Source organism: Temnothorax americanus, unplaced genomic scaffold (genome assembly GCF_048541705.1).
Source record: "Temnothorax americanus isolate GAGA-0224 unplaced genomic scaffold, ASM4854170v1 Scaffold5, whole genome shotgun sequence".
NCBI classification, from domain to species: Eukaryota; Metazoa; Arthropoda; class Insecta; order Hymenoptera; family Formicidae; genus Temnothorax; species Temnothorax americanus.
Genome location: NW_027509657.1, coordinates 5,434,948 through 5,461,443, shown reverse-complemented (window position 1 = coordinate 5,461,443; position 26,496 = coordinate 5,434,948). Strand labels below are relative to the sequence as shown.

Sequence of the window (26,496 nt, the reverse complement as noted above, 5' to 3'; positions counted from 1 at the left end):
TAAACTAGTGAAACGAACATATAAATGTTAAACATTATTACGGAACTGTTACGTTTTTTTTTTTTAATTCGATATTTGACGATACGGTTCGATTTTCGCCAAAGTCAGATATCGTGACGCGATAAAGCCGCTTTCGTGTCGGGGGCAAGAATTTTGCAGCTAATGGAAATCCAGAAACTGCTTTCGTACAGTGAGCGATCGCGCAGCGAATACGATTTCACTGTATATGTATCCGTTGAAATTACCCCGAGATTTATAGACAAAGGCGCGCGCGTCCCGGAGGCTTTTCTAATAATACACCAACTAAAATTGCAGCCGTCCGGTTAACCTACTTGCCGAGTATTTCCGATGCGCCGGCTCATATACTTCGCCTGTAATGAATCGTTACGTAGCTTTCGGTTGCCGGTTTGCCGTTGATTCGAGGACGCGAATAGCGGCCTAGCATCAGAGCTGCCCCATATAACCGTTGTACTTATTTGCGAACCCACCCGATAGATTACATGGACAGCCATTGTAGGAACTTCTGATAATAACACGCGATTTATGGGCAATCTGCTCGCGAAATACGAGTGCTCCGACACGACATTTGTCGTTTATCGCCCATATCGAAAGATGTTCCCCTCTCTGAATGATCGATAATCACAAGTAAATCTCATATTGATGAATATATATTGATGTATTAATGCAAAATATAAATAATTCTTTAAAATACCGCAGTTTTACCGTATAAAATAAGATTTTTTTACTAAATTGCTAATTATTTATTTTTATTTAACGAAAATTTGATTGCTATTTTATTATAAAATTAAGTAACATCCACATTAAAATTACGAAAGCACTTGATTTATGTACAATATATATAAACGAATTCAGTCGTTTTATAAACTACATTTAATCATTGAGTTGGAAAAATGAGTTATTTCTATATAATACGCACTACAAAGAGCAATTATAATTCGTTATTTGACTTGACAAAATTTGAAATGTTGCAATGCGTACGTATGTATATATATCATTGTCATAGTACAAAACCATTATTATTATCTCGCATAAACATAATTAGGAAACGTAATGCAAAGGCGCGTAATAACGCAAATAAATGTTACAGAAGCCAATGACTAATATTAATTCGAGTGATCATTATTTCGCGGTTTATATGACTTCACTACCTGACGAGATTGTGCTGGGTTTATTTCACTGTAAAATAATTAAGCCTGATTAATCAAAGTTAATCAATTATTTAAGATACACTATTGTAAATTTAATATTACTAAAACTGATTAACGCACGCGCGCGCGCGCGCGCGCGTTGATTAATTGATCATTTGGTTAATAGAAATTCTTGCCGCTATCAAATTAAAATGATTAAAAGTGATTAGCGAAAGCTAATAATTCATTATGAAACCCCGTAAATGCGGTATTGTTGAATTAAAATCAGCAACCGCAAGTTAAACCTATTTCACGAATCTCCGAGAGCCGAGAGGGCGGATGTATCATTTAACGTTGCGGGGAAGTGCTTCATGCGTCCGAGGGTTAATTGTGAAAGTAAAGCAGGGATGTGTCTAACTAAACCTCTCCGCGCCTTCTGTCTACGCAGTTCTTGCCCCGTGATTCTCTCGGTACTCTCGGAGAACTTGGCCGCTTTAATTGAGTCGCCCGCATTTCGCGAGCGAGCGTTTCGCACACGTGCTGTAGACAAGGGTGCATTTTCGCGAAGTTCACCTACGCAACGAGTCTTTCACACGTGACGCGCTTGCTCGTGGCAAACTACATTAACATCACGAAAAATATATCTTTGTCTTTCTTTCCGCCTCTACTTTCCCTCCTTTTCTTTTCCTTTTTTTTTTAATCGCTAATCTCGTCCTTTTTCTCCTTTTTCGGATCAGCCAACTATAAATGAGCAAAGATACTCCCGCGAGATTTATGAGCGCGACCGTTTGTTGGATTATAGATAGCCTGTATTCTGAACTTGTGCTGCCGTGCGCAAACTAAGTCGCGGTTGCTCGTAAAATCTCGGCAAAAAGAAGCACGCGTCATTCGTCACTCGAAAACTGCCATAAAAGTGGCGCGTGGCGTATCCTCTGTTGTGTGTTTATGTGTGTGTGTGTGTGTGTGTGTGCGCGTGTGTGTGTGCGCGCGCGCATCCTGTAAGTACAATTCTGTAAAATAGAGATCCTCTATCTTTCCTCTCTCTCTCTCTCTCTCTCTCTCTCTCTCTCTCTCTCTCTCTCTCTCTCTCTCTCTCTCTCTCTCTCTCTCTCTCTCTCTCTCTCTCTCTCTCTCTCTCTCTCTCGTCATATCGATCGGTGTACGAAATTGCAAAAAAAAGCACGCCAATAATTCTCTGTTGTAGATTAAAAGTGAATTAAATTAGCTTCCACCGTTAATTAGTTAATATTAAATAGAGCGGGGGTTATTAAGTAAATTCTATTCATTCTTGAGCGACGAAGTCTCCGAAGTATTTTGCATGACGCCGCCATCGTGGACGAATGTTAAAAGAGAAGGACTTCTTAAACATTCCTTGTGCTCTTTCGCTTCCGGCCCGCCGTCGTCGGGATCGAGTTTAACTTCGCTAATATACTTTTGCGCCCCGCTGCATAGAAGCGAGATGTATCCGCGTTTCAGTAATCGGCTGAACTTCCACGACAAGCGAGTGAACTTCGAATGAATAAAGTTTGCGGACCGGGGAAAAAGTATAGACCGCGCCGCTTCTTTCCCTTTGTTTTCGCGGAGCCGTTGATTAATCGATGATAATACGTCGACTTTAGCGTCGACTAACTTTAAGAAATAGCCCTTAAGTGGCGGCGGTGCTAGCAGTATGAAACTTATCCTTCGGAAAATGCCGGATTAATTGGCATTTTGCTTGTGGCATTTTATACGAGAATAAATGCAGATAAGATTTATATACCCCTTTAAAAATAATTTACGTAACTTTAATAAATTAATATAATATACATATATAATTAATAAATGTATATTACATTTATGTACATCAATGTTCGATTTATTGCCATTATATTAAAATTTATTGAAAATGAATAGTCTTTTCAATTAATGTATCTTTTTGAGGCTCACAGTTTTAGTTCTTTACGCTTATTATTTGCTACTTTTGAACGAAACAATTGCGAAACACCGTTTGATATTATGTAAGCTATTCCGCGTTTAAGATAATTATACTTCTAATTTACTTAATGAGATTTTGCCAGCTTTTTATTCCCAACGGCGGAATTAGCCAGTGGCCTTATAAAATTAAACATTCTAATGCATGTAGATGCAATTGCGGTCGTTTCCCTGGAGAAACTTTACGTGTGAGCAAGCTTTTTAGTTTCCTCGTGCGATAATCGTCAAAAATTTCTAGTACAATACCCTTTCCATTTCCATTCTCGCGCACTACGTGTATAACCGTACACGCGGTTTAATTTCTCAGGATAAATTCAAACCGCATGTTTATTTAATTGCTCCTTGCAGCTTAATTAAATTTCAGCGCTCAATAAAAAGTCCCAGATAATCCTTGCACAAAAGAGGTGGATTTCCATCTATATTTTTCAGCTATTCTTATCTTTATTCATAAAAAAGAAAATGATGGCTCGTGTAATCAAAGTAATCGGATTTCGTTATATTTTTCAATAATATAAGATTAATATCTAATATTAATTTATTTCTCAATGATTCTACGAAATATTTAAAATTAAGTAATCCGATTTTATATTGATTTTATAAATTATGTACGAGTCTAGACTGTACATGCAATAGCCCTTAAAACGTATGTCATAAATAATGTTTCCTTTACGATCGATATATAGACGCTATACTATACGCAAGCATAATCTTCAAAGCTATATTGTCAATAATTCCAGATACTTTCAACGTATCGAGATCAAAGCTTTCACCACCGAATTTCGTTCTAAATATTCATTCACAAGAAATATAAATTCTATAAGAAATTTATACAATGTGATTGCTCCTAAATTCCCGATAAAGATCAAAGCTTTTCACGATTTTAGAATATTTTTCACGATTTTAGAATATTTTACAATCCTCTCCGGATTATTTTGTCACTAAGAACTTCGATTTAGCATTATTAAAAAAAAAAGGATTCTACGACTATATAACATATTTGTCATTAAATGCTTAGTTTTCAATGAGTGGTATTGTCTGTGCGCTTTCGCATGTATTCCGTAATAAATTCCAATCTCTCGGTATAAGGTGTCGCGTTTTGAGCCGACGATATAGCCAGGTCGATGCGTTGGTAAACTTTCCAGACAACTTTTAAGCTTATTTAAAGTGCCAACTTTTATCCCCATTATATTCATATCGAAAGGGCGGTTTTAACCGATTAGTTTGCTATCAGAATCGATAGACGATAGATATCCGCGGTGTGTAACGCGCGAAATGAAAGTACAAGGATTGATTGATAAGTAAGATCTCCTACAGCGTGGCACGAATAGTGGCGATTTGTAACCGGCCGCGGCATTCAGTATCTCGAATGTCTGGTATATGCGTGCAAAATTTCAGTTAAACCTGTATTGCATCGTTGTCCAATATTGTCATTTGTCATAAATATTTTGTTGTGTACTAAGTAGTAATCTGTAATATAATTTTTAACGCTGAAAAAAATGGATAGGGCATTTGAAAAATGTATTAACTTACATAATGATTATGTAGAAAAATAAGCATATAAGTTTAATGTAAAATAAATTGATTGTATTTTGAAGCTGGTTCTATGTTTTCATCTTGTCTCAAACGAGATATATCTTTTATAGAAATGGAAATTTTACTTATCAATCAACTTTCGTAGTGTATACATTCATCTGCTGTGTGTGCATATATGAGTGTTTATATATGCACGTCAATATATCGAGTAAAGACGTGATTAATATTCGCTCGCCGATGTTTGCACGCTCAAAAATGTTGTTGAAGCAGAGCAAAGCAAAATGAGAACAGGGAAAGAGGAAACGAGAGAGACAGAGAGGGAAGTGGGGAGGGGGAGAAAGAGAGAGAGAGAGAGAGGGAGGGAGGGAGAGAGAGAGAGAGAGAGAGAGAGAGAGAGAGAGAGAGAGAGAGAGAGAGAGAGAGAGAGAGAGAGAGAGAGAGAGAGAGAGAGAGAGAGAGAGAGAGAGAGAGAGTCAACCGCGGTAACTCGGTTATCATTTGTTTATTGTTTGCATTGGTCAATTTTGTTCGGTCAACATAGAAACCGCAAGTGCAGGCTGCCAAATGTGGGCGTTGTATAGGTAATTTTGCAAACACAACTTTCGTTTTTACATGCAGGAACACATCGTGCGCGATAAACAATTTTGGATAACTTGCTAATATTTGGCTAGGATGTCCACGGTGAATCGACATCATGCTAAATACAACGTGTATAAGTCTTTTCGTTTGTCTCTGCTAATCTCTTAAAAATAATTTGTCAAAAGACATATTAAATCGAACTAAAAAAATTTGAATGTAATTGTCGAGTGATCAAGTATTAGAAATTAATTAGATTTATAATCTCTATATAAAATCCTCAGAATGCTAAATATGAATAATTCATGTTTGATGTAATTCATATCATATCCTGTACTTTCGTCCAAATGTTACTTAAATATTGCAAAGAGAGTCTTCTTTCAAAAGATAAATTTTTTTTTTTTATAGAAATAACAGCGCGTACCTTTATATAAATGAGAAAAAGTTTTATGGCGGTGATTATAGTTATTTAAAGAAACGACCGTTCCTCGCAATATCTTCCGGTTTAAAAATGAAACATATGTTAATATATAAGAACGACATCCGCAAAATTGCGCACATTTCACGTTTACTTCCGTTTTCTTTTCCAGGTATGATGTATATAAGCTTCGCGAATTCGATGGCGCTCATACGGATCATTTCATCTCGTTCCGGATGGGAAACGCTTCGGTTAGGAAACAGGTAAGTGTCGATGTCGTAAAAAACCGATAAAATCGAATTATACGAAGAAGAAGCGTCCATTTCGTAACGAACCAATTCTGCGTCGGTCAAAGTAAATCGTCGTACACGGTTCGTAATATACATGGTATCGTGTAACACGAATTCACCACCCTTTCGCGCTCGCATATCTCCGATGCGGTAAATATTCGTTTTCCCGGCATTTGCCGAAGCTCATTGCGCATGCAAACCGTCCCGTATAAATTTATACAAAATTATATCTCTCTTTGAATATGTCGTTCGGATTTACGCAACGTGTGTGTGCGTGTGTGTGTGTATTTACGCGTTATTCTTTGTTTGCAACGCCAATACTTTTCTCGATGTGCATCTGATAAATCCGACGTGACATTAATCTGTCGTACGGTACGTATGCTGGATGTTAAAATTTTACCGGGCAAGATTTTTCAGATATTTTTATAAATTTAAAACTGACTTTTTTTTATTAAAAATATCCAGGTGCCAATGTTTTGCATTATTAGTAAGCGTCTGGAATGCAATTAAATGAAGTTTTATTATTCGCTCCAGATTCCAATGGATATTAATATAGATCTTTTTAATTATTAAAATATGCCAAAAAATATTTAGCGTATTTAATATTGAAATTTGAAACATTGCGTCCGAAATTTTCTTCACAAAAAGATATCGACTCTAAATTCGAGGTTCTGCCATTAAAATTAATGTCTACGAGACACACCTCGTGCACGCAAGGCGTCGAAATCTAATCTGCATTCTGTGTTCCGCTGCACGCTGCAGATGCGCCCGCAGTACCAATTGCGCTTTCGGGTTTAGTACCGATATCGCCCTTTACGGAGGAAAAACATCTGGGGACTGGAAACCCCGGAATGGCACGTGAAGGAGCCATAAAATCGATATTGTAACGCGACAAGCTATTTCGCATGGTAACGAACCGCTCCCACGTCGGCCGAAGTAAATCGCGGATCCTATAATACCGTATCGAGGATACTTATACGTGTAACAAACGAGCCGCTCATCTTTCTCCCTCCTCTTGCTTTTTCCTTTTTTTTTCCTCCTATGGGTCCTCTTCGATGTGCGCCGCGCCCTCAGGTCTAGCCATAAAGACTGCGAGTCTCTCGGGCAAAAGGCGGCTCGTTAAGGACGCAAACCGATCTCTCGGCTTCTAGTAGTAAGCACGCGGATGTATACGTAGACCCTAGGGGGCTGCTCAAGAAGTAATGTAAGCCGGAGAAATAGTGGTGTGATAATACGTGTGTCTATAATATGGTACGTCTAAGGATTATTATATTGATCAAAGAGATGGCTGAAACACTGAAGTACGAGGAAAGTTCGAAGATAAGCATCCCATCAGCTAAAAATAAAACGTTGCGAAATCGATAAATATGTATCGGATAAAATGGATGACAATCACGGCGGTTTGTCTTCATTTCCCGCAAAGATATTGATGCGTATGAAGGAACAGTACATGTGTATTTTTTTTCATGACGTTAAAGATCCTTCAACGATCGATCAATGGTAACAATCCATCAAATAAATGTTAATGACGCTCAAATATATGAAATTATTCGAATGACGACAGAGTTGAGAGTTTGGCTAATGAAACCAACGACGTTGCGCGGTCTCTAAAGTCAGAAAAGAGATGTAATTAAAGGACTTACGAGCTAACGAAGGTCGGAAATGAATGGCTCGTTGATAACTCAAAATCGCCTCGTCGTAATTATTTCTGCCCTGCTGTAAGATGCCCCTGTAACAGAGAAACGAAGTCCCTTGTTAATATATCACTTTCAACATTTTAATATAAACCATAATATTTTACATTATTGTAATTTTCATTTCCATAAGGAGAAGAAAAGTTAGTCGAGAAGGATCGATAAATATATCGAAATAATAATCGAAATAATTTCATTCTCGACGTTAAGAAAAACATCTAGTAACAAAGCAAATTAATTATACAGTATATCTAGTTTGCTTATATTACATTTACATTTCAAGTTTTGAGAGGGGAGAGGGAAAAGGTATATCTCCCCGATATAATATCAAAATGTCAAACGTCATGAGAAGAAAGGAAAAGTTTTCCGTCTTTTAGACAGTGAGCGATTAATCTTCTCTCGAAGGACGTCACTTTCAGAAACGATATAAAAATATTACTTGTCAAGGCGATGACTTATCGCACGTGTGGTCGCCCCGTTCTACGCGGTGGGATTAAATTGCGAGCGCAATAAGCGCGATTCGTAATACCCATATACTTGGGGGTGTGGGGGGAGGGGGACTCTTTCGCGAAGCTACATATTTTAGAAAGGACCCACCGCTTCGGCGTCGCGGTGATTAATCTTCCGGCGTAAGTTGTCACTCGAAAAACGATGAAAATATCACTTGTCGACAGGTGAAGTATAGTCGACCGGCTGGTAGACGACTCGCTGATACATTTTTCTCGTCGCGCGTTATCGAAATCGGACCGGACGATATGGCGCGCAGTTATTTTTCTTACCTCGCGTGTGTTGCGTTATTTTTCTTACTTTCCGACTGGGAGATCAGAGTCGAGCGAAATTTTGCACGATAGTCCATATCGGGTTTTGGAAAATATTTACGCATACCGCATCGCCTCATATTTTTCAAATTGCTACTCCAAAATGGGATTACAATCTGCATTTGTTATTCGGACGATGTTTATTTTCAGATAAAGAGAAAGAGAAAATAAACGTGCCCGTGTACACGCGTCTATGATGATTTATTATGGAGATTGTTCATAAAGATTCGCGCTTCAAAAATCTCGACCACGCGAACTTTTCTAACGAAGCGCGTTGCGTTTACAATTTGAATTGGCTCGTAAATTACTGAGTGAACAAAGTTTGCTGTGCATTTCGCTCCGATGCATTTCCGCACCTCACGCGAGAGACTATGTGCTGCCTTTTTCAACCAGCCTCGTTAATGTCGAGATATAAATTAACGTCAGCAAATTCTCCGACAGTCTCCGAATCTTTACGGGTTAATAATTACAAGGAAATCTTCGTCTATCTCTCCTGGCATTTGTGAGACTCCTTCCTCTCTTCTCAGAAACGACTAATTTATTATCAAAATTACGGATGCATTTAGCGCGCAAACCAAATCTTCGCGCGTCGACGTAGCGTTGAAAAAATTATACTAATGAGGCGCTTTGTGAGCCTGCGACGAGCGACGAGCTCTTGGAAAAAATTAAAAAAAAAAACTGAAAATGACGGAGGAAGAGGAGCCGGGGACGGGATGGAACGGGATATTTCCTTTCCTGGCGCGCGAACCGGCAGGGATGAACAGAATCCTTGTTCGTTAACGAGCCGCTACTCTGCGTTCGTTAACTTTCAACAAGACGAAGACTCTCGCGTATACATATACATCCGTCACTTTGCCAGCTCCTTCTCTTGTAACAATCTCCAGTTTGCGCCAATTTGCAATTATACTGTATTCTGCTTAATTTGTTATTCAACTCTCGGTCCGTTTACTGACCGTGTACTGCGGCGATTTAGTAAATCTTTTCCAAGTGACACGAATTTGTAAATCACATCGCAAACGTGTAGCAGGAAATCGCAAGAGACTATCAATAAAACTAACGTTTTGGGTAATCATGAAAAGGATCGTTTCTCGATAGAACGGATTACATTGAAAAATAATTCTTGAAAAAATTTAAGATCGCGTTCAGACTGCCATGTACAAAAAATAACGAAGTTCTTCTTTGTAATCCTTTAACGTCCCTTAAGTAATAATTAAATTTCGCTCTTGCACCAAACCAGTGAAAATATTTCACTGGCCGGCAAGGTATAAAATTTTCTGTCTAATTCCTGCGCCACTATTGTTCGATCGAGAGTTACTAGCTGGATATGGAGTTGAAGCACGAGCCAATTTACACAGACGGTCGTGCCAGGGAACGAAAAGACAAATCGCGCGCGTAATTCCCCGCTGTCGTTCGTTTAAAACGCGAAACTTAATAAAGCGACGTGGCGTGTCAAATGCTGTTACTGTCAAATCCGCGCGCACGGCAGCTTTGTGGCAGTTAAAATGGGAACACGCGTGGTTCATCGACAAAATAAACCGCAGTTGTTCGTTGGAATCACACGGATATAATTATATGAATTATTTGTAATTCTAACAAGCAATCGGTTTTACGAGAGTCTTAATATAAGACGGTTATATCTTGTATTGGCCAATTTCGATAGCGAAGCGAGGAAAATTTCCTCGTTGGAAAATTTCATTTACATTTTCCCCGTCGCAATGAGACGCGGAGAAGAAAGGAAGAAAGGAAGAGAGGAAAACGATACGGGTAATGCCAAATATGCAGGAACAGCCGCCGAATATCTGAACGTTTATGCAGCGGCGGCGGCCCGATAAAATATAGAAACATTCGTAAAACGTTTGGCATAACGCGAATATGCCAATAAAAGCTCGGCAAGGAACATCGAAAAGTTGCTTCAGTTACCGCAATTCACGAAACGCGTATCTCACATTCACGGGACTAAAAATGCAAATGCGGTACGTCGTGAGAATGTATACGACAAGATTTCGCGAGACGTTATTTCAAATCGAACACAGAAATAGTTGAGCAAGATGGTCGATTATCGCTTCACATTAACGGTTCGCCATAATCTGCATAAAATGTAAAGGTAAAACGATTCATATTCATTAATTTATTATCGTTTATGTGAAAATTGTCTAGATGTAATCCAAATTGAGCATCTGTTATTTATATTAAGAACTCGTTTTATAAAATCTATTCTTGTATAGTCTCTGAACGTTATTCTTTGTTTTATTATTAGAAACCTGTGCATGTGTGTGAATTCGTAATGTCTCCAGCAAGTAATATCGGAGAATGATCTTTTAATACAGAAATACACGTCGTTATTAAAATGCGGGCTGAGTGATGCGGAATTAATCAAATAAGCAAATGGATGAGTGAGCAAGTTTGTAATTTCATTAAAGTATTTGGTTGTTTATATCCTACCGGACGTTTCGATCGATCGGACTATGTCCCAGCTAACTAAATTTAACCAAACTTAACTCATACAACTTTACCTCAATGATAGCGATCGCGTTTGTTCCCCGTAGACCGCTTAATAATTGCATGCGAAAAATTCGCAAAACCTAGGCGATTTAAGTCCGGCAAAAAAATATATAAAATAAATATTTAATTACGCGTGTGAATGTGGATTAACTAGAGAGAAAGAAAAAGAAAGAAAATTCTCATTAGTATTAAATTGTATTTCAAATTGCTCCCGCGTAATTAAACGGATAATTAGAAGTAAAAATCGATAGAGATGCAAAAGCTTTTAATCATAATAACGAGGAATGCGTTACGATGACTATATACATATGTATATACAGCGCGCATGATTATAATTTGGCGTCGCTAGAAAAAGCAGAACCATAATCTTTCTCGGGAATAATGCAAATATCGTGACGGACGAAAAAAAATGCTTTATAAAAAATATATCGCTTCTAGTTTCTATATTTCGACATGTACACGCGCATTCGAAAAATACCCGATATTAAATTTTCAACGGAGAGCTTCGTCGACCGCTGGCCCATATTTAAAAAATCGTTGATATTTGCGCGTATAGCAGTTTTGCACTTTAATGTCCCGCTGATTTCTTGCGTGCGTTTCGCGGCTGTGCAAAACTGTGCGGTAACATAAATCACGCGCTTCGCCTCGCGCGTTTCCGCGTTTAATTATATGCATCTCGTTGCAATGTGATAATGCGTGCGATGCATACGCCTAAAAAGTTGATTGCAGGCGTAAGCGCAGGAAAAACGTCGCTTAACATACAAAAACTTAATAATCTCGTAAACAAATTGTCCGTGTCATTTTTATAAACAATGATGATTTATACTTCAAAGCGTCATATATTAACAGCTATGCCACAGTTATAATTGTTCATCACCATTTTTAGAGTTCAACATTTTTTCTGTTAAAGAATCGTGCTTTTCTAAATTCAGCGCTTGCAATGTTTTTTTTAGATTGCGCCATGTTATTTAAATCTACGAAAATTTCACTTAAAACATCATCGGAGCTGTAAAGTCATCCGTTTCACGGCAGATTGCGGAAATTGGTCATAAGTCATATACCATTTCGTTATTGTCAATCTAATCTGAAAGTCCCCTTTAAAATATCATCAATGTCGCGTATATACCTACCGCACTTTCGCCCGTCACTCGACTTCAATTTCCGCGTAAAAAGTTTCGTGACGAAACGGTCATCTGGCAAAAGCGGCGGACGAAAGAAAAGGGAGGAAAAAAGAAAGACAAAACATCTCTGCGACTTATTGGGCGATAGCGTCGGGGTGTTAATCGCCGATCGCAAAACGCCAGTCGCGAGAAGGGGCTGGCCGACAAAGGGGGGAAAGAGGAGAGGTGGTGCGATAAACCGCGCGGTCGGCTTATGGATTTCGCAATGGCGACGATCGATAATGCCTGAATTGTGCAGTCGGAATAAAAACTGCAATAAAGGCACGAACGCGACGGTACGACGGCGACGGTCACGATGACAACGATCTCCGCGATGATCTCCTACGAGCCTGCGAAGCAGCTGATATCGATCGCGCGCGTTATCGTGCTACACCGCATTATCCTTACGTTTATTAAATTTAGCCGTAATTCCCGCACGCTATCGGACGTATAACGGATGTGCCGTTTGTTGCATCGTCGTCGCGGCAGTGCGGCGGATTTCATTGCCGATGGTATTCATTGGTCGTCCCGTTTATCACACGCACGCGTACGCATATATTGTACATGTATACATTGAGGAGAACGGCCGTCTTTGCCGCCCGTTGGAATTTCCCGTTCCGCGCAAATTTCGCGTATCAAATTATTGCGGGATATACACGCAGATATAGTCGGACATACCTGCCGGAGGTATACGCGCCGGCGAATTACATCGCCGAACTTACATCGTTCCCTTCGGAATTCCGGTGATAACAAGGACTCTTGATTTCACCGATATATCAGTCGGGTCGATTTCGCTGCGAAACGATGGCCCCAAAAAACCAACAAATCGCGGCTGCTTATTTGCAATTGCCGCCTTTCGTCAGCCATATTTTCCCGGCTGGCATCAATTCCGCCGCCCGCCACGTTCGTCAAAATGCATTTATCGCGAATGGGGCCGCAACGACGACGACGACGACGACGACGACCGTCACTGCCATTGTCACCGTCGTCACTGTCATCATCGACGTTGCCCGTACCGAATTGCTCGATCGACTGCCGCCATTGTCACGGCGAAGAGCCGTGTGTGCGGCATATTCGTGTCTGTCCGATGGCCGCCGGTGGTTATCTCCGGTGGTCATACGCGCCGGCGGCCGGACTTTTCCAAGTTGAAATCAGAGCCACGAATTTTCAGCCGTACACGGCTGACCCTAAAATCCGCAAGTGCAAATACGAGAGAAATCGCCGTAAAACAAACATTGCGAGGCATCGATAGCGACCGAACGTGCGCTTTATCCCCCCCGCTTTCCGTAGAGAATCCTAACGGGAAAAAAATGAACACGGAAAGTGTAAATATATGTATTTTGTATGTCGAGAAGAAAAGGGTACGATCGTAAAAAAAGGTTCTGAAATCCATAGAATACTTCTCTCTCTCTCTCTGATGCTAAATATGAAATAAATATTTTGTTAAATTAAAAAAGGAACTATATATATTTTTTAGCGAAACGGACGGATATTCTTTCAATAAGCACAAATAACGCGCTTCTTCATTTTCCTTTATTTTCGTTTGCAATTCTCTTCGACGAAACTTTATCTTTGCAATTTCACATATATCTACATACCCCTTCAAGGATATTTATGTCTTTAAAAAACGCCGTAAGCGATCATTGATGTGATCACCGATGCTTAGAGAGATCGGCCTGCTTCTCTGTTCCTCCAACCTTTATGTCTCGGACGCATTTACTCATATTACTCTGGAAGATTGGCCGTAGCGTGAACGCGAGAGGACGGCCTGTTGCGACCGCATCGCCGGTAATTGAAGCCTTCCATCCCTTCTCGTCGAAGCACCGCACACGATTCCGTAACGATTGGCGATTTACGACACTCTCACGCCGTATTTTAACGATCGCCTTTTAAGGGCTGGAAATAGAGAAAGAAAGGGAGACGCGTACTCGGCCGAGCCCTTTCGAGCAAGGCGTCGCGCAAACAGAGAACGACGCCGGGCGTCGGGATATAAATCGCAAGGGACTCGGCACAATTTTATGTACTCTGCCTCGTAAAAAAGAATTTATAACGATTTTATGCGGCGCGAGCGGGCGAGCGAGCATGCGCCGGTGCTGTCCTATCGGCGATTTCGAGAGAATTTATGTTTATTAATTGTTTATCGGATCGCGAGGCCGAGAAAACGGCCCGGCTTCTATGTACAGAATGTCACGGGGGAAAATACGGTTGCGTCGCCTAGTGCCAATATTGCCGTTATTATAACAGGGTGATTTATGTTACAATTTGCTCGAAGAGCGAGAGTCTTAATATGATTTAAATGTATTTAGCGCGATGAGTAATGAATGGTTATATAAAATCAACTGTTTATTATCTGCCAGCTGGTTATATAAAGTTGCTAACTGATTATATAAAGTCAACTGTTCATTATTTGCTAACTGAAAGTCAGGAGACAGAGACTTTCCTTGAGACACTTTATATTAAATTTAATATCAACCGTACACTATATATATATATATATATATATATATATATACAATATATATAATGTCCGAACGTGGTATAAGACGTTAAGTTAATTTTTTATGACCGGCGTCTTCAGCTTCAGGAGTTTCCGAAAGCCAGGAATAACTTGCCGATAGCACGACGCGTTTGTTATAGTCTTTGCGCAGGAATACGGTCGAATGGAAGTTCCGTATCGAACGCTTCTCCGCGTGCACCTTATGCGAGTTACGAAGTTGCCCGATAGCAATCGGAAATTTTCAGTAGAAGTTCTAAGTAAAGTCGCACTTTTTGTTTTGCGTCATTGAAAGAATAATTATCACCGTGTAACGATGAGTAATATAACCAAGAAAAACAAGTAATTAATTGCAATAAATGTACTATAAATATATATACCATAAAGTATTATTTTATTGTATGTTACTATAACATGTAAAAATGTAAACTGTATTTTTAAAGAGCCCAAAAATTGGAAATTCGTTATACATGCGGAATATCAGGCGCGAATAAATTTATCACTTTTCTATTATTTTTACATCCTGAAAAATTAATTTTATTACTTTTATTTTACGAAAAAAGATTGTAAATTTGTTCAATTAATAAACATTTTTCTGTTACTTTTGTCTATTAAAATATATCTTATTCATATTTAATGATCTTTAAAAATCTATTTTTTTCACTTTTAAATGATATAAAAATTTATTTATCTACAAGAGTATTAATCAATTTTCTGTTTTCTATTTTATTTCTTTTAGAACGTGTATACCTGCGCAGAGCAAAATAAATTCCAATGTCGATATAATACTCCTCAGTTTCATAAAAATAGCTGAATGTCCAGTCCGACAAGATCGGCCTTAGGTTAGTGAAAAAAATCACTGAGTTATTTCTGTAGACAGCAATCGGTGGTAAAAGAAGCAGCGCTGTCAATAAGATACGATAGTCCTTGACGAATATGTCGCTATTTGGCAACGTTCCCATGAAAAAAGGCGCTCGAACTTTCAACTCTCAATAGACCGTAGACCGCGACAAAAATCGGTCATATATGCGGCAGGGCTTTGATCCAAAAATACTGAAAGAATTTTTCAACATTCAATATGCAATTTTTAGGTAACACCATGTCTAAAAAAAGTTTCAAACAAAATATATGCTAACTAATAAGACAAATATACAGCAGATATGAAATTTCAGTGCCATAGATCAAATTAGCAAGCTTAAAATAAACTCCATGTCGAACATGTTAATATACATATAAATAGCACACAATTTTATCCTCTCGGTTTTCGAAGAGTACAATATACTTTAAGCAATGGTAAATGTATTTTAAGCAATAGCAATTTAATCTTGTTTTTTTATAATCTTTCTGCCTGAAGTTTCGAAAGAATTTCGCAACTTCGAGCAGCATAAAAAGCAATTTGCTCAACTAAAAACAAATGGTCGGAAAAGCTGCAAATCTATGTATAGAAACGATAACAAATAGTTAATGTATCCCTCAGAAGGAATTAAATTCCTTAGAAATGGATTTTCGATAAGAAGAATGACGCCGTAATTAATTGAATGATCGTAAGGGGAGAAATAGCTGATTCGTGTTATGAGATTGTATCAACTATTTTTAAATTAAACGTATGATGTATACGTCGACGTGCGATGATGCGGAAGATAAAGACCGATTGAACGTATCGATTATTGACATTTTTCCTCATACTTCCAATCTTCCTGAACATGTTCGACATGGAGTTTATAGCTGTAACGGTAGCAAAGTTTTGATTCGTAGTAGCAATATATCGTACATGTAATCTCGGTAAATCTAAAACTCCCGTTCTGGTATTGGATTTCAATTTAAGCATCCGGGAACATATTTTCAACTATGTAATTAACAGGCATTATGCGTATAGAAATAAAAATCGCGTATGGAAGAACTTTCACAATAGTTTTAGTCTACATCAGAAAATATTAATTATAAAATTCCTCGCTAATTCACAGATTGCTGAAATTTCTTTGCGTGGAATTCATCGAAAATATCTGAAGTATTAAATAGTATTAATATTATTTGTGAATATTAATATTTCACATAAAAATAAAATTCTTTCGCGTTTCTTTCGGGCTACAATACTTGAAATCGGAACAACTACTGCAATTATGCGGATTCATAACTACATGAAAAATATTCGAGAATGTGTAATGTATTCTTCCCTCCGTTTCTAAAGCCCAACGCACACAGCACAACACAGCTTTGTCCTGATTCGAAAATATCGATTTAACGTATATACGTGCGTTATTCTCTTTCTCTCTCACTCCCACGCCCCCCTCTCTGTCTCTATCCGCGTTGATAAGTTCCACTGAACGATAAAGTTCCGTCGGATCGATCATCATTCCCGAACGAATTATAGTATCGTATCATGCGTTATACCTGTCATTTGCACGCCTCGCATCGAACGTGGGCAGTCGAAGCACACTCGAGGCCCCACTCGGCGATTCACCGCACTGTGTCGAAGTTGAAAAAGTGTTAAATCCGCAAACATCAAAGGGACGAGCCAGCGCGAAATGTTTCACGCGACGTCGATGTTTCACAATCGGCATCTCTCGCAGTGATACATCGGTGGCGATTTCTATCGGCACTCTCGTTTTCGCGAGGTCAAGCTCGAAAGCGTTACATCCATCAAGTACGCGGCAGAATCATTTCGCACCTTCGTTGTCACTTATAAACGTGAAAAATCCGACAGATTAGAATCATCTACTTAGAGCAGGTAATAAACGTTCTAATTTATCCAATTTTATAAATCGATATAAAAAAGTATATACATTACAAATTATTTTATACATCTTCAAGTCATGAAAAAAAAAAGAGAAAAACGATTTTGCCGTATACCATTCTTCGCTCAAGGAACAAAGATGCGTGCTTAAGAGCTTTGGCAGTTGAAATTCTTATGCTGTAAGTAGTTTAATCGATTTTAAATCAGACCGATCTAAACCCCTTCCACTTTAGGCGAGCATTTGTCCGGCCGTAATCGCGTGATGCGGTAATAAACAGGCAAACAAGAAACTTAATTCCACACATATAAATGCAACACGGCGATTTGCGATCTACTTGTTAGATACACGCCGGTGTGTTTAAACGGGGGTCTACGTTGCCGATACACCCTTGCTGGGCAACCTGCATCGGCGAGCGCGACTTTAACGAGAGCTCGTCACGCTCACGCGGTCCGTTCATTAATGAGTCGTTCGTATGTAATTTGCGGTTTCAAACTGTTTTTCTCCCGTCCACTGGTGGTGTCCGCTGAATTATGCAGCTCGGCGATGCGGAGAAAGCGGGCTAGCGCGCGTTTCTGGTCCTTCTACGTTTTACGGTGGAGAATCGAAGATAAATATTTTCGATTTGTAAAACCGGAGCGCTCGCGTGGCGTTCGTTGAAACATTTCCGCGATTATTTAACTCGCCCGGACGCGAAGCGAATCTAATATTCGATAGGCAGACGCCTAATTCATCGTTGTTCGCTCTTTGTGTATATGTGTGTATGCGATGCGTGTGTTGTGTTTGCTCACTCGATAATGCGTGCCCAAGTTACGTCATACACGCACACATATATGCGCGTGCACGATCGTGCACACATGGAGAAGAGCGCTGTCACGTAACGTTCAATAAAGTTCCGCGCGGGCAACACCGAGAAAGCTCGCGTATTGTTCCTAACAATATAATATGTCACTTCAATCGCGATATGTTATTCGGATGCACCGGACGCTGTATTCAGCGCCGAGGAAAATCCGCGCGAGGGATGATAATTTATGAAGAGCGTGCAGGTGCAATCACGCGGTAAGCCTACTCTCCTAGCGACGATTACGCGATCCGCAAGATGATGATAATACTACGTAAGATAGGATTGGATTACATCCAAGGGACAACCGTTGCATCGATGCAAACGTTACAGCCGACGCGCTCTTACATATCGTGGATAAATAAAAAAAAAAAAAAAAATTGAATTGCAGTAGACGCAAATTTACATAACGATAAATAAAGATATATTTAAAAGATATGCTTGAGAACTCCCCATACATTTGCAAATAGTGCGATAGCTATGAATAACACCGATTTTAAGATTCGATGTTTGAATTGCTCAACTGCGCATATGTGCAAAGTTATGCTATGTCATTATGATATCGTCACTTACATTTATCTCACAGTTTGCCCGCGGGTTTATATTGAATTATATTCCACTTGTTTTTTGTCTAATATATAAAAATACGTTATTTTTTTAATGGACATTTTTGCGATTTATCAGTGTAATGAATTATTTACTGGCGACGGAAGTTACTGTTTTGTTTTTATCCGTGTAATGTCTTAAAATAGTGATATCGACTGAAAGCAATAGGTAGTATCATATCTCTTGTTACGTTAATTTAATCCTTGTTTGACATTTGATTTTTTTGGGTTACGTTTTTACATTAAGAAATTGTTATATGAATAGTATCATGTATCCAAGCACACGTACATACGTACATCAATAATATTACAAGAAATATACGGTCATGATGTACTCATTCTGTACCTATCAATAGATATAACCGAAAGTTTTTAAATAGTACCAATTAAGCCATTTAAAGCTTTTAGCTGGGATTAAAAGTCCGAATGGGATATTAATGGATCTTTTAACGGTAAAATATATAAATGCGCCGAGCTCGATATTTCGCTTTTCATATTGCATTTCGATTTATAATCCTTCCGCACTAATGAAGCCCGTGAAAATCCCAACAAGTATCTATTTATTCCCGAACTGAATATAGTGGCGAGAGAGAGAAAGAGAGAGAAAAGGAAAAGGACAAAGCTTGTAGTTTCGCAGCAATGAAAGCCCGACCTGTTTCGCTCTGTTTCCTGCGATCCATTCTGTTTCCCATTACATGCTCTGTCCTTTACAATCCGTAAAGCCAAATATTTGCAAAATACAGCGTCCGGTGTGGAAAAGCCAGTACTTCGAGAACGTATTGTCTAACACACAGTTGAAGTCGATCTTTTCTCATCAGCAAAGTCTTGGTTAAACGTTTTTTGTAACGCGTGAATTTTTATTATTAATTACCTTGGTAAAAGTAAGACTTAAATTAATATTCTGTTCAAGTACAATATTTTCAAGATTTCTATTTATTTCAAAATTTATTTCTAGAACTAATTAAAAAATCAGTACTAATTGTATAAGATTTAAACAATACTTTCTTCAGAAATAATTCTAAATTAAAAAATACCTTTAAAAATAACTCTAAATTAAATAATATCTTTTTTAAAAAAAATGACTTCGATTCTATAATATCTCGACATTATAGGTCAATGCTGTGGCTCAATTTCATCGGACATCTCGGATATTTTCCGCATCGAGATCAAAAATCATGCGACGAAATCGTGCGGCAAGGCCACGTTCGTGATTTCATGGAATACATGTTAAATCGTGGAAGGACTCGCGCGCGATCGGGGAGCACGGTAGAACATTCATTTTTCCGCACGGTTTTGTCGATCGGCGGGTTTGAACGAATCCGAATCTCTCGTTCGGTTTTCTCTGAGTATTACAGTCAGGAATGAAATTGTCCCTTGTCCCGCATACTCGTCTCTTTCTCCCCTCGTCTTTGTCTCTTTGCCAAACTATTTTTTTACCGTCGGTTTTGCAAACATTCTCTCGTTCTTCTCTATTCCTAGCTTTTTTGGTTATTTCTTTCGTTCTCGTTTTTACCCTGTGCGTATGGCTTAACACGAATCTGCACTACTTTTCGATATATACAATACTACTGCGTAAAAAAATTTATATATCGTTCAAACGCAGTCGAGCAAATGTGTTTCTATGCGCCTTCCACTATTTCCTGTCATTCCGGTTAAGGAAATCGATCGATGTTGAAAATCGATATGTTTTTATCGTATTTTTAAGCACTCGAAAGACATTAAAGTTTTAATTTAACTTTTAATCCGAAATATATTCTTCTCCGCATATATTCTACAACAATATCAGGGAATAAATTGCAAAACGCGGCAAAAGTTTGTTTATCAAGCTTAATATACATAAACTCAAATACATCATTAAAATTAAAGCATAATTAATAATCGTATAAATCTTCATGTCCGTAAAATCGCGATTATTACTAATCCCAAGAAAATGATTTAAAATATTAACTGCGCCATCGAACAATTAAACGCGCTGACTCCGTATAATTCAATAATCGCTTTAATGCGAATATACGCGATAATTCGTAAAAAATGGAGAGTCACGTAACAATCGTCGAATCGAATCGTATTAAATTATCCATGATAAAATATTCTTGCGTTCCTTGCCATTGAAAATAAATTCTTTCGCGCAAACATTAATTTTATTTTTAAATATCGCGCGAGATATCGCGAAACGCATTTTCAACGTCACGGTTTGTCGCGTTTCAGCCGTTCGCGCAGTAGTACGTGAGCGAAATTGCGCCCGGCAAAATCATGACGCCAGCAACAACCCGCCCGCCGGTGTCGTCGGCGGCCTGATTTTCGGAGACGTCACCCCGGCACCAGCGCGCTCATCCGCGTTCCTTTACAGAAGGAACTTTCGTTCTCCCTTTCTCCTTCCCTCGTTTTCCGCCGCCGCGCCGTCGAGAGGCCGCGGAACCTCGAGAATAATTAATTTTCGCCGACGCTATTGTTCTCGCCTTTGCGTAACAAGTGGACGGCCGTGCTCCTTTCAGAGACATCGCGGGGGTTTTTCGCGTACATCTAACGCTACGCGTTTCCGCGGCTTGGTTTCTCGATCGCGTTATGTATGTATACATGCGCGCGCGCGAAAAGTTACAGTCACCTGGTGCTCGCCTATACGCAATGCATACGTTCAGTTCGGTTACGTCATAAAGAGCAGAGCCGAGTCACGCGAGCCGCATATATTATTCACGCAGCCGCGCCATCGACCGCTGCACTCGCAATCGCGCATCTTCGTTCCCTTTTTTGTTTTCTCGCCTTTATTTCTCTCCCTCCCGTACCTTTCTTCCTTTTTCTGCATATTCTACTTCGCGCTTAATATCTCACGAAGAGTGAAGTGGACGATCCGCAAACATCCTCGTCGCACGCCACGTACGAACATGCGCGGTAATTTCATCGGCCCGACAAGATCTGCTTGCGCAATATTTACCGTCGCCATCGCGCGACCACTCTAGCAATTGTTCCCTCCATCAAATGTTATAAAGCTAAATTTTCCCGGCCGCATGGTCTTGGCGAAGGAGCCTCGACCGAGTGAGTTTCAGCCTCTCGACGTCACCGCACTTTAATAATTCAAGCTGTGGAAGTGATATAGATCTCAGGCTCACTTTTGCAGCCTTCAGTAAAATTTAATGCAGACCTAATAAATTCCAATTAGAACCAAATCTATTCATATTTTATTATTTTTGCTTTCAGCTATTGATCTCTGATCGTTGCGCGTAAACTTCTATAAGCGCAATTCTTGGAAGACAAATTAAAATTTAAGTATGTAAGATGCATTCCTTTAATATTTTACAATGTTTTCTCGAAGACGTTTTTAATAGGTCCGAAAAGCGGAAAACAATATGGAAAATATTTTATTGATTTCTTTAAAAGTTTAAAGCAAAACTGAATAAATCACCTCGGCTTTTCTCAGCGAAAGCACTCTCAGCGTCATCGGGTCCACGGCTCGTAGATCGCGACTTCTGACTTCACTATCGCGCGGACAAGTGCGGCTTGTACAATATTTACGGCGGTACCGGCACTCTACGGCGATTGCCTTTCCCCCTCCTTCTCAGAAAACGTCGAGATGTATTTTATCTCGCGTTCCAGGGCTCGGTGGCCGGCCTGTCGTTCTGACTGAGGCGCGAGAATGAAAACACGGGGGGCGGTTCTTATCGGGACAGAAAATATGATCGGCAGCGAGAGATGTCGATCCTTGAAATATATTCGATTGTTTTGATGCCGCTAACGCGCCTGCTTACGTTTATGCAATCTTTCGTCTTCGGGGCTCGCCTCTTTCTCGTTTTCGCCGCTTATTGGCCAAGTTTTCAGACGGTAGCGCCGTATCGAGGGCGTCTCCGAGTTCGCCGAGTTCGTCGTTGTTTGCAAAGTAAATCGCGCGCGCGTTTGAAAGATCTTCTCGGCTGCATTGTGCGCTTCTCCTCCTCTCCCTTATCCTCGCTTACTTCATCCCCTTCCGTCGTTTCCGCGATTTCTCATAAGAATCTCGCATATCGCAAGACGAAATAGGATCTTCTAGAAAAACTAGTGAAAACTTTTTGCACAACTAAGCAAAAGAGTCTTTCAGATCCTCTAGTATCTAAGAAAGTAATTGGAAAAGTACTCGGGAGGAACAACTCAACTTCAATTAAGTTTCTTCCCACTTATCGAATGATTCCGATTTGTTGCGCGCGTGATTATATCGGTGCATGCAAAATATTACCGAAAATGCGTTTCTTAAAAATTGCAGAGATGTAACTTGTTCTTTAGTGTCGCCAGATCATTTCTGGTAATCCATACTTGAAGGGAAAAACGACAAGAAGGAATAAAGAGGATGAAGATACCTTTTAAATCAAAGAGAGGATATTTATAGTCTTAAAAGTCCTTACTTCGCAGAATTTGTACTTTTCCGGAATATATATAGGGAATCAGATAAAGAATACAATCGTGGTATTACGTCATGTAAAATTTTACGAGATGAATAATTTAGACGTATGTATGACCACACGCGGCATAAATTTTAGGGAGAAGTAAAGAGAGAAAATAGACATTTATGATGTTTTTCAAGCAAATAAATATAAATATGGGTTTGACAGATATTGACTATCATTCGTGTCGCTTCGGAACCATTATTGGCATCGAAGGTGTACGTATGGATCGATCGTGATACTTTATGACTTATACCGAATTGTTGCTATCCTTCACGAGAGAATGAATCGTCATAAGTAACCGGCGAACGAGACACAAAGCGCAATACAAATGCGACATGATGCACGGCCGCGTCTGTTCTCTCTCGTTCGGGAGAAACGATGCGACCGGGTTGCACCGACGACGCTCGATTCGCGATCGGCGATTCCGCTCACGTCGCTTACATCACTTACATCACTCTCGTCGCCCGGGGACGCGAGTGCCGTGGAGTCAAACCCAATTTCACTCGCGTGTTCGAAGTCGAATTACCTTCGAGCCAACTCTGTCTCTCCCTCTCTCTCTCTCTCGAGCGTTCTGGTTAATAACGAGTTCGGTAGACAGCAATGAACGAGATGGTTCGGCTTTGGGTTTAGCTTGAGTTCGTCGGTCGATTGGTTGGTTGGTTGGTTGGATCGGCTCGATGAATAAAGAGCCGTCATTGCGAGAGCGAGCCGGCCCGGACTAACGTCGAAACCTATTATTCCGTCGAGTTTAAGGGAAGATTCAAGGGTTGCCCGGAACAGAGGGGGAGAGTGGAGTGTACGGGCGTCGGGGGGTGGACAAGGGAGTAGAGAGGAACAAGTGGCACCACCTACCTACCATTGAGTTCGCGCTAATTTTACATCGCTTAAAATTTATAGACGGGATGTTAAGGCGCTTATTAAGGCCGCGCCCGCGCGCGACTCGAGTGCCCTCCAAGATCCGTAAGTTTTCCAGACCGGCCTCGTGGACGTAATGACCCTTCTCCGCGCTTCTCCATGCCGCACGGCCATGCCACACACCACATCGGCGAAACTCTACGATCCCTTTTCTCCGCGCACTACCGTCCACCAGTCTCCCTCTTTTCTTCCTCTACATCGCAGCCCTTATACCTTCTTCACCTTCGTCATGTTTTCGGCTAATTCGCCGAGCAACTTTCCTAATAAAATACGAGTTCGCGACGGGACGGCCAAGTTCTCATGTCCGCCGCCGTGCCCGCCTCGCACTTTTGAAGCGCAGACGCTTTCAAAAGTATACGCGAACGTTCTCACGCGTTGCTCCGATTACGTTTTTGATGGCACAAAGATGTTCTGGCTTTCGCGCGAATTGAAGAATATGATTCCGCAAACGTGAGATCAAGAGCTTTTTATGTAATCTGCAAGAGGTACATTCCGATAGAAATAAAATAGTAGCTACTCTATCCCATTTATTTGTATTTATATTTCGAAATATTTATAAATAATCTGTAATTTCTATTTAAACTGGTACTTAATAAATAATCACGATATAAAAGGCAAATATTTTAGAGACAAAAAGATTCCGCAAATTGCTTTCAAATTAGATAATAAATAATAAAATTATTAAGATCTAATACGAGAATATATTTCATCGGATATAATCAAGTAAACAGCTATTATAATACGGAAAATAGGATAAACTAATAAGATAAAATACGGAATACGTATCTAAGTCCGTAAACTTGTAAAAATGTCAGAGTGATATACGGTACGGGTACGTCGTAAAGGATCAAAGTAATATGTCGCGAATTAATAGCGTATAACGGGCAAGTGTCAAATTAGACGCGATTACACATTCCTTTCCCGTTTTCACCGACCCAATATGGTTACCCTCCTCGTGAATCGCGTTTAATCCTTGGTGTAACTTTTCTAATAAAATACAAGTTCCGACACGCGGACTAACAAGTTCTTGTGTCCGCTACTCGCGCCTGGGCTGAAAGTTGGAACGCCTCTAGAGTTCGTGATCGCGCCGGCACATATACCTTTTATGAATCGTATTTTCGATTCTCGAGTCCGACTCTCGAGATATTATTCGCGTTTAAAGTCGTCGTAATACTTGATGGTTATGTCCTACGAGAGCAGAAGAATGAAATTGAAAAAAAAATTCGATTATGCATGACATTTATTTTCGTGTCATGCTACATCAATTTGCTTGTTCGAAATTTATTTTTAAATGATTTAACTTGGTTTTACGCATTTAGTTTAATTTATAACATTAACTCTCTTTAAAATGAAAATAATTTAAAGTAGCGATAATGAAGAGCTATTTGCGAATTAATTTCATTGCTTTTATCGACGTTCCGTTGATGTATTATTTAATTTCGTGACCCGCTTCTCTCACAAATAACTCCGTGCAGTTTAAAAATTATCCCGCGGCATATATGTATATTTATAATTCAGTACTTGTGTGCCATCCAAAAATAAAATGCAACGTAACTGTGAAGGTATGCAAATAATATTGTTCTAACTGCATTCGTTGCAACTGCAGCTTTCGTGCAGGCAAAAAAATACTGTTCAACGCGACACACCATTCGTACAAAAGAATAGAATATTCAGTGCGAAGTAAATTATTGTTATATTTCGTTTTTTTACACCCTTTCCATATCATTTCCCGTTTTCATTTTAAATGCCTAACTATTGGAACCTGGGAAGTCAATGGAAATTGAACTGATCGGTTTGATTTCGAAGATAACGGCTAAGTAATAGTGACTATATAGGTAAAATTTTTAAGTCAGATAGAGTTGATCACTAGCTATAACAATTTATAATTAATTACATGATCTAGCTGTTGTCTAGTCATCATATATCACATATAATGATGAATGATGCTGCGCTGTTAATGCTGTTATGCAAATCTAATATCTCGCCACTATAGCATTTTTAAATTAATTAGCTGAATAAAGATTTAAGGTTATATTGTTCGCGATAAAAATCTCTTTAGTAACTATTTAATAGCATAATCCATATAAGTTAGTAATAGTTTTTTCAATTTTAACTTCTATCTAGTATGCATCTTACCATTAGCTAAATAAAATAAAGAAAATATAAATGAAAATTTTTAAAAATGCTGTCTTACATATTATTAACTAAATAGTTACAATAAATTCTGAGACATTTAATGACTAACAAGTTTTATTTAAAATTTTTTATATTTAAATTTAATTTTTTTATTTAAAATTTAAAAAACTGGTTTTTTGCAAAAATTAGCTAATTATTTTCACATTATTTTTTTTATTTCAATGTTATTTATTAAATGTAATTGGAAGTAA

General features: G+C 39.2%; 1 protein-coding gene and 1 long non-coding RNA gene across 4 annotated transcripts in view; one reads left to right on the top strand and one right to left on the bottom strand.

Moving 5' to 3' along the window:
* The window catches only part of LOC143903870 (uncharacterized), a 313,718-nt gene that overhangs the window by 83,475 nt on the left and 203,747 nt on the right, over positions 1-26,496 (top strand). For both annotated transcript variants that reach the window (XR_013258816.1, XR_013258817.1), the window contains exon 2: positions 5,819-5,909. This is a non-coding gene — a long non-coding RNA (uncharacterized LOC143903870). The remainder of the gene's footprint in view (positions 1-5,818; positions 5,910-26,496) is intronic.
* The window catches only part of Tmtc2 (Transmembrane O-mannosyltransferase targeting cadherins 2), a 201,413-nt gene that overhangs the window by 29,281 nt on the left and 145,636 nt on the right, over positions 1-26,496 (bottom strand). For both annotated transcript variants that reach the window (XR_013258810.1, XM_077417853.1), the window contains exon 6: positions 7,580-7,665. Coding sequence is in view for 1 of the 2 variants with exons in the window: in XM_077417853.1 (XP_077273979.1) it covers positions 7,580-7,665 (86 nt within the window). In the remaining variant the exon portion in view is untranslated. The remainder of the gene's footprint in view (positions 1-7,579; positions 7,666-26,496) is intronic.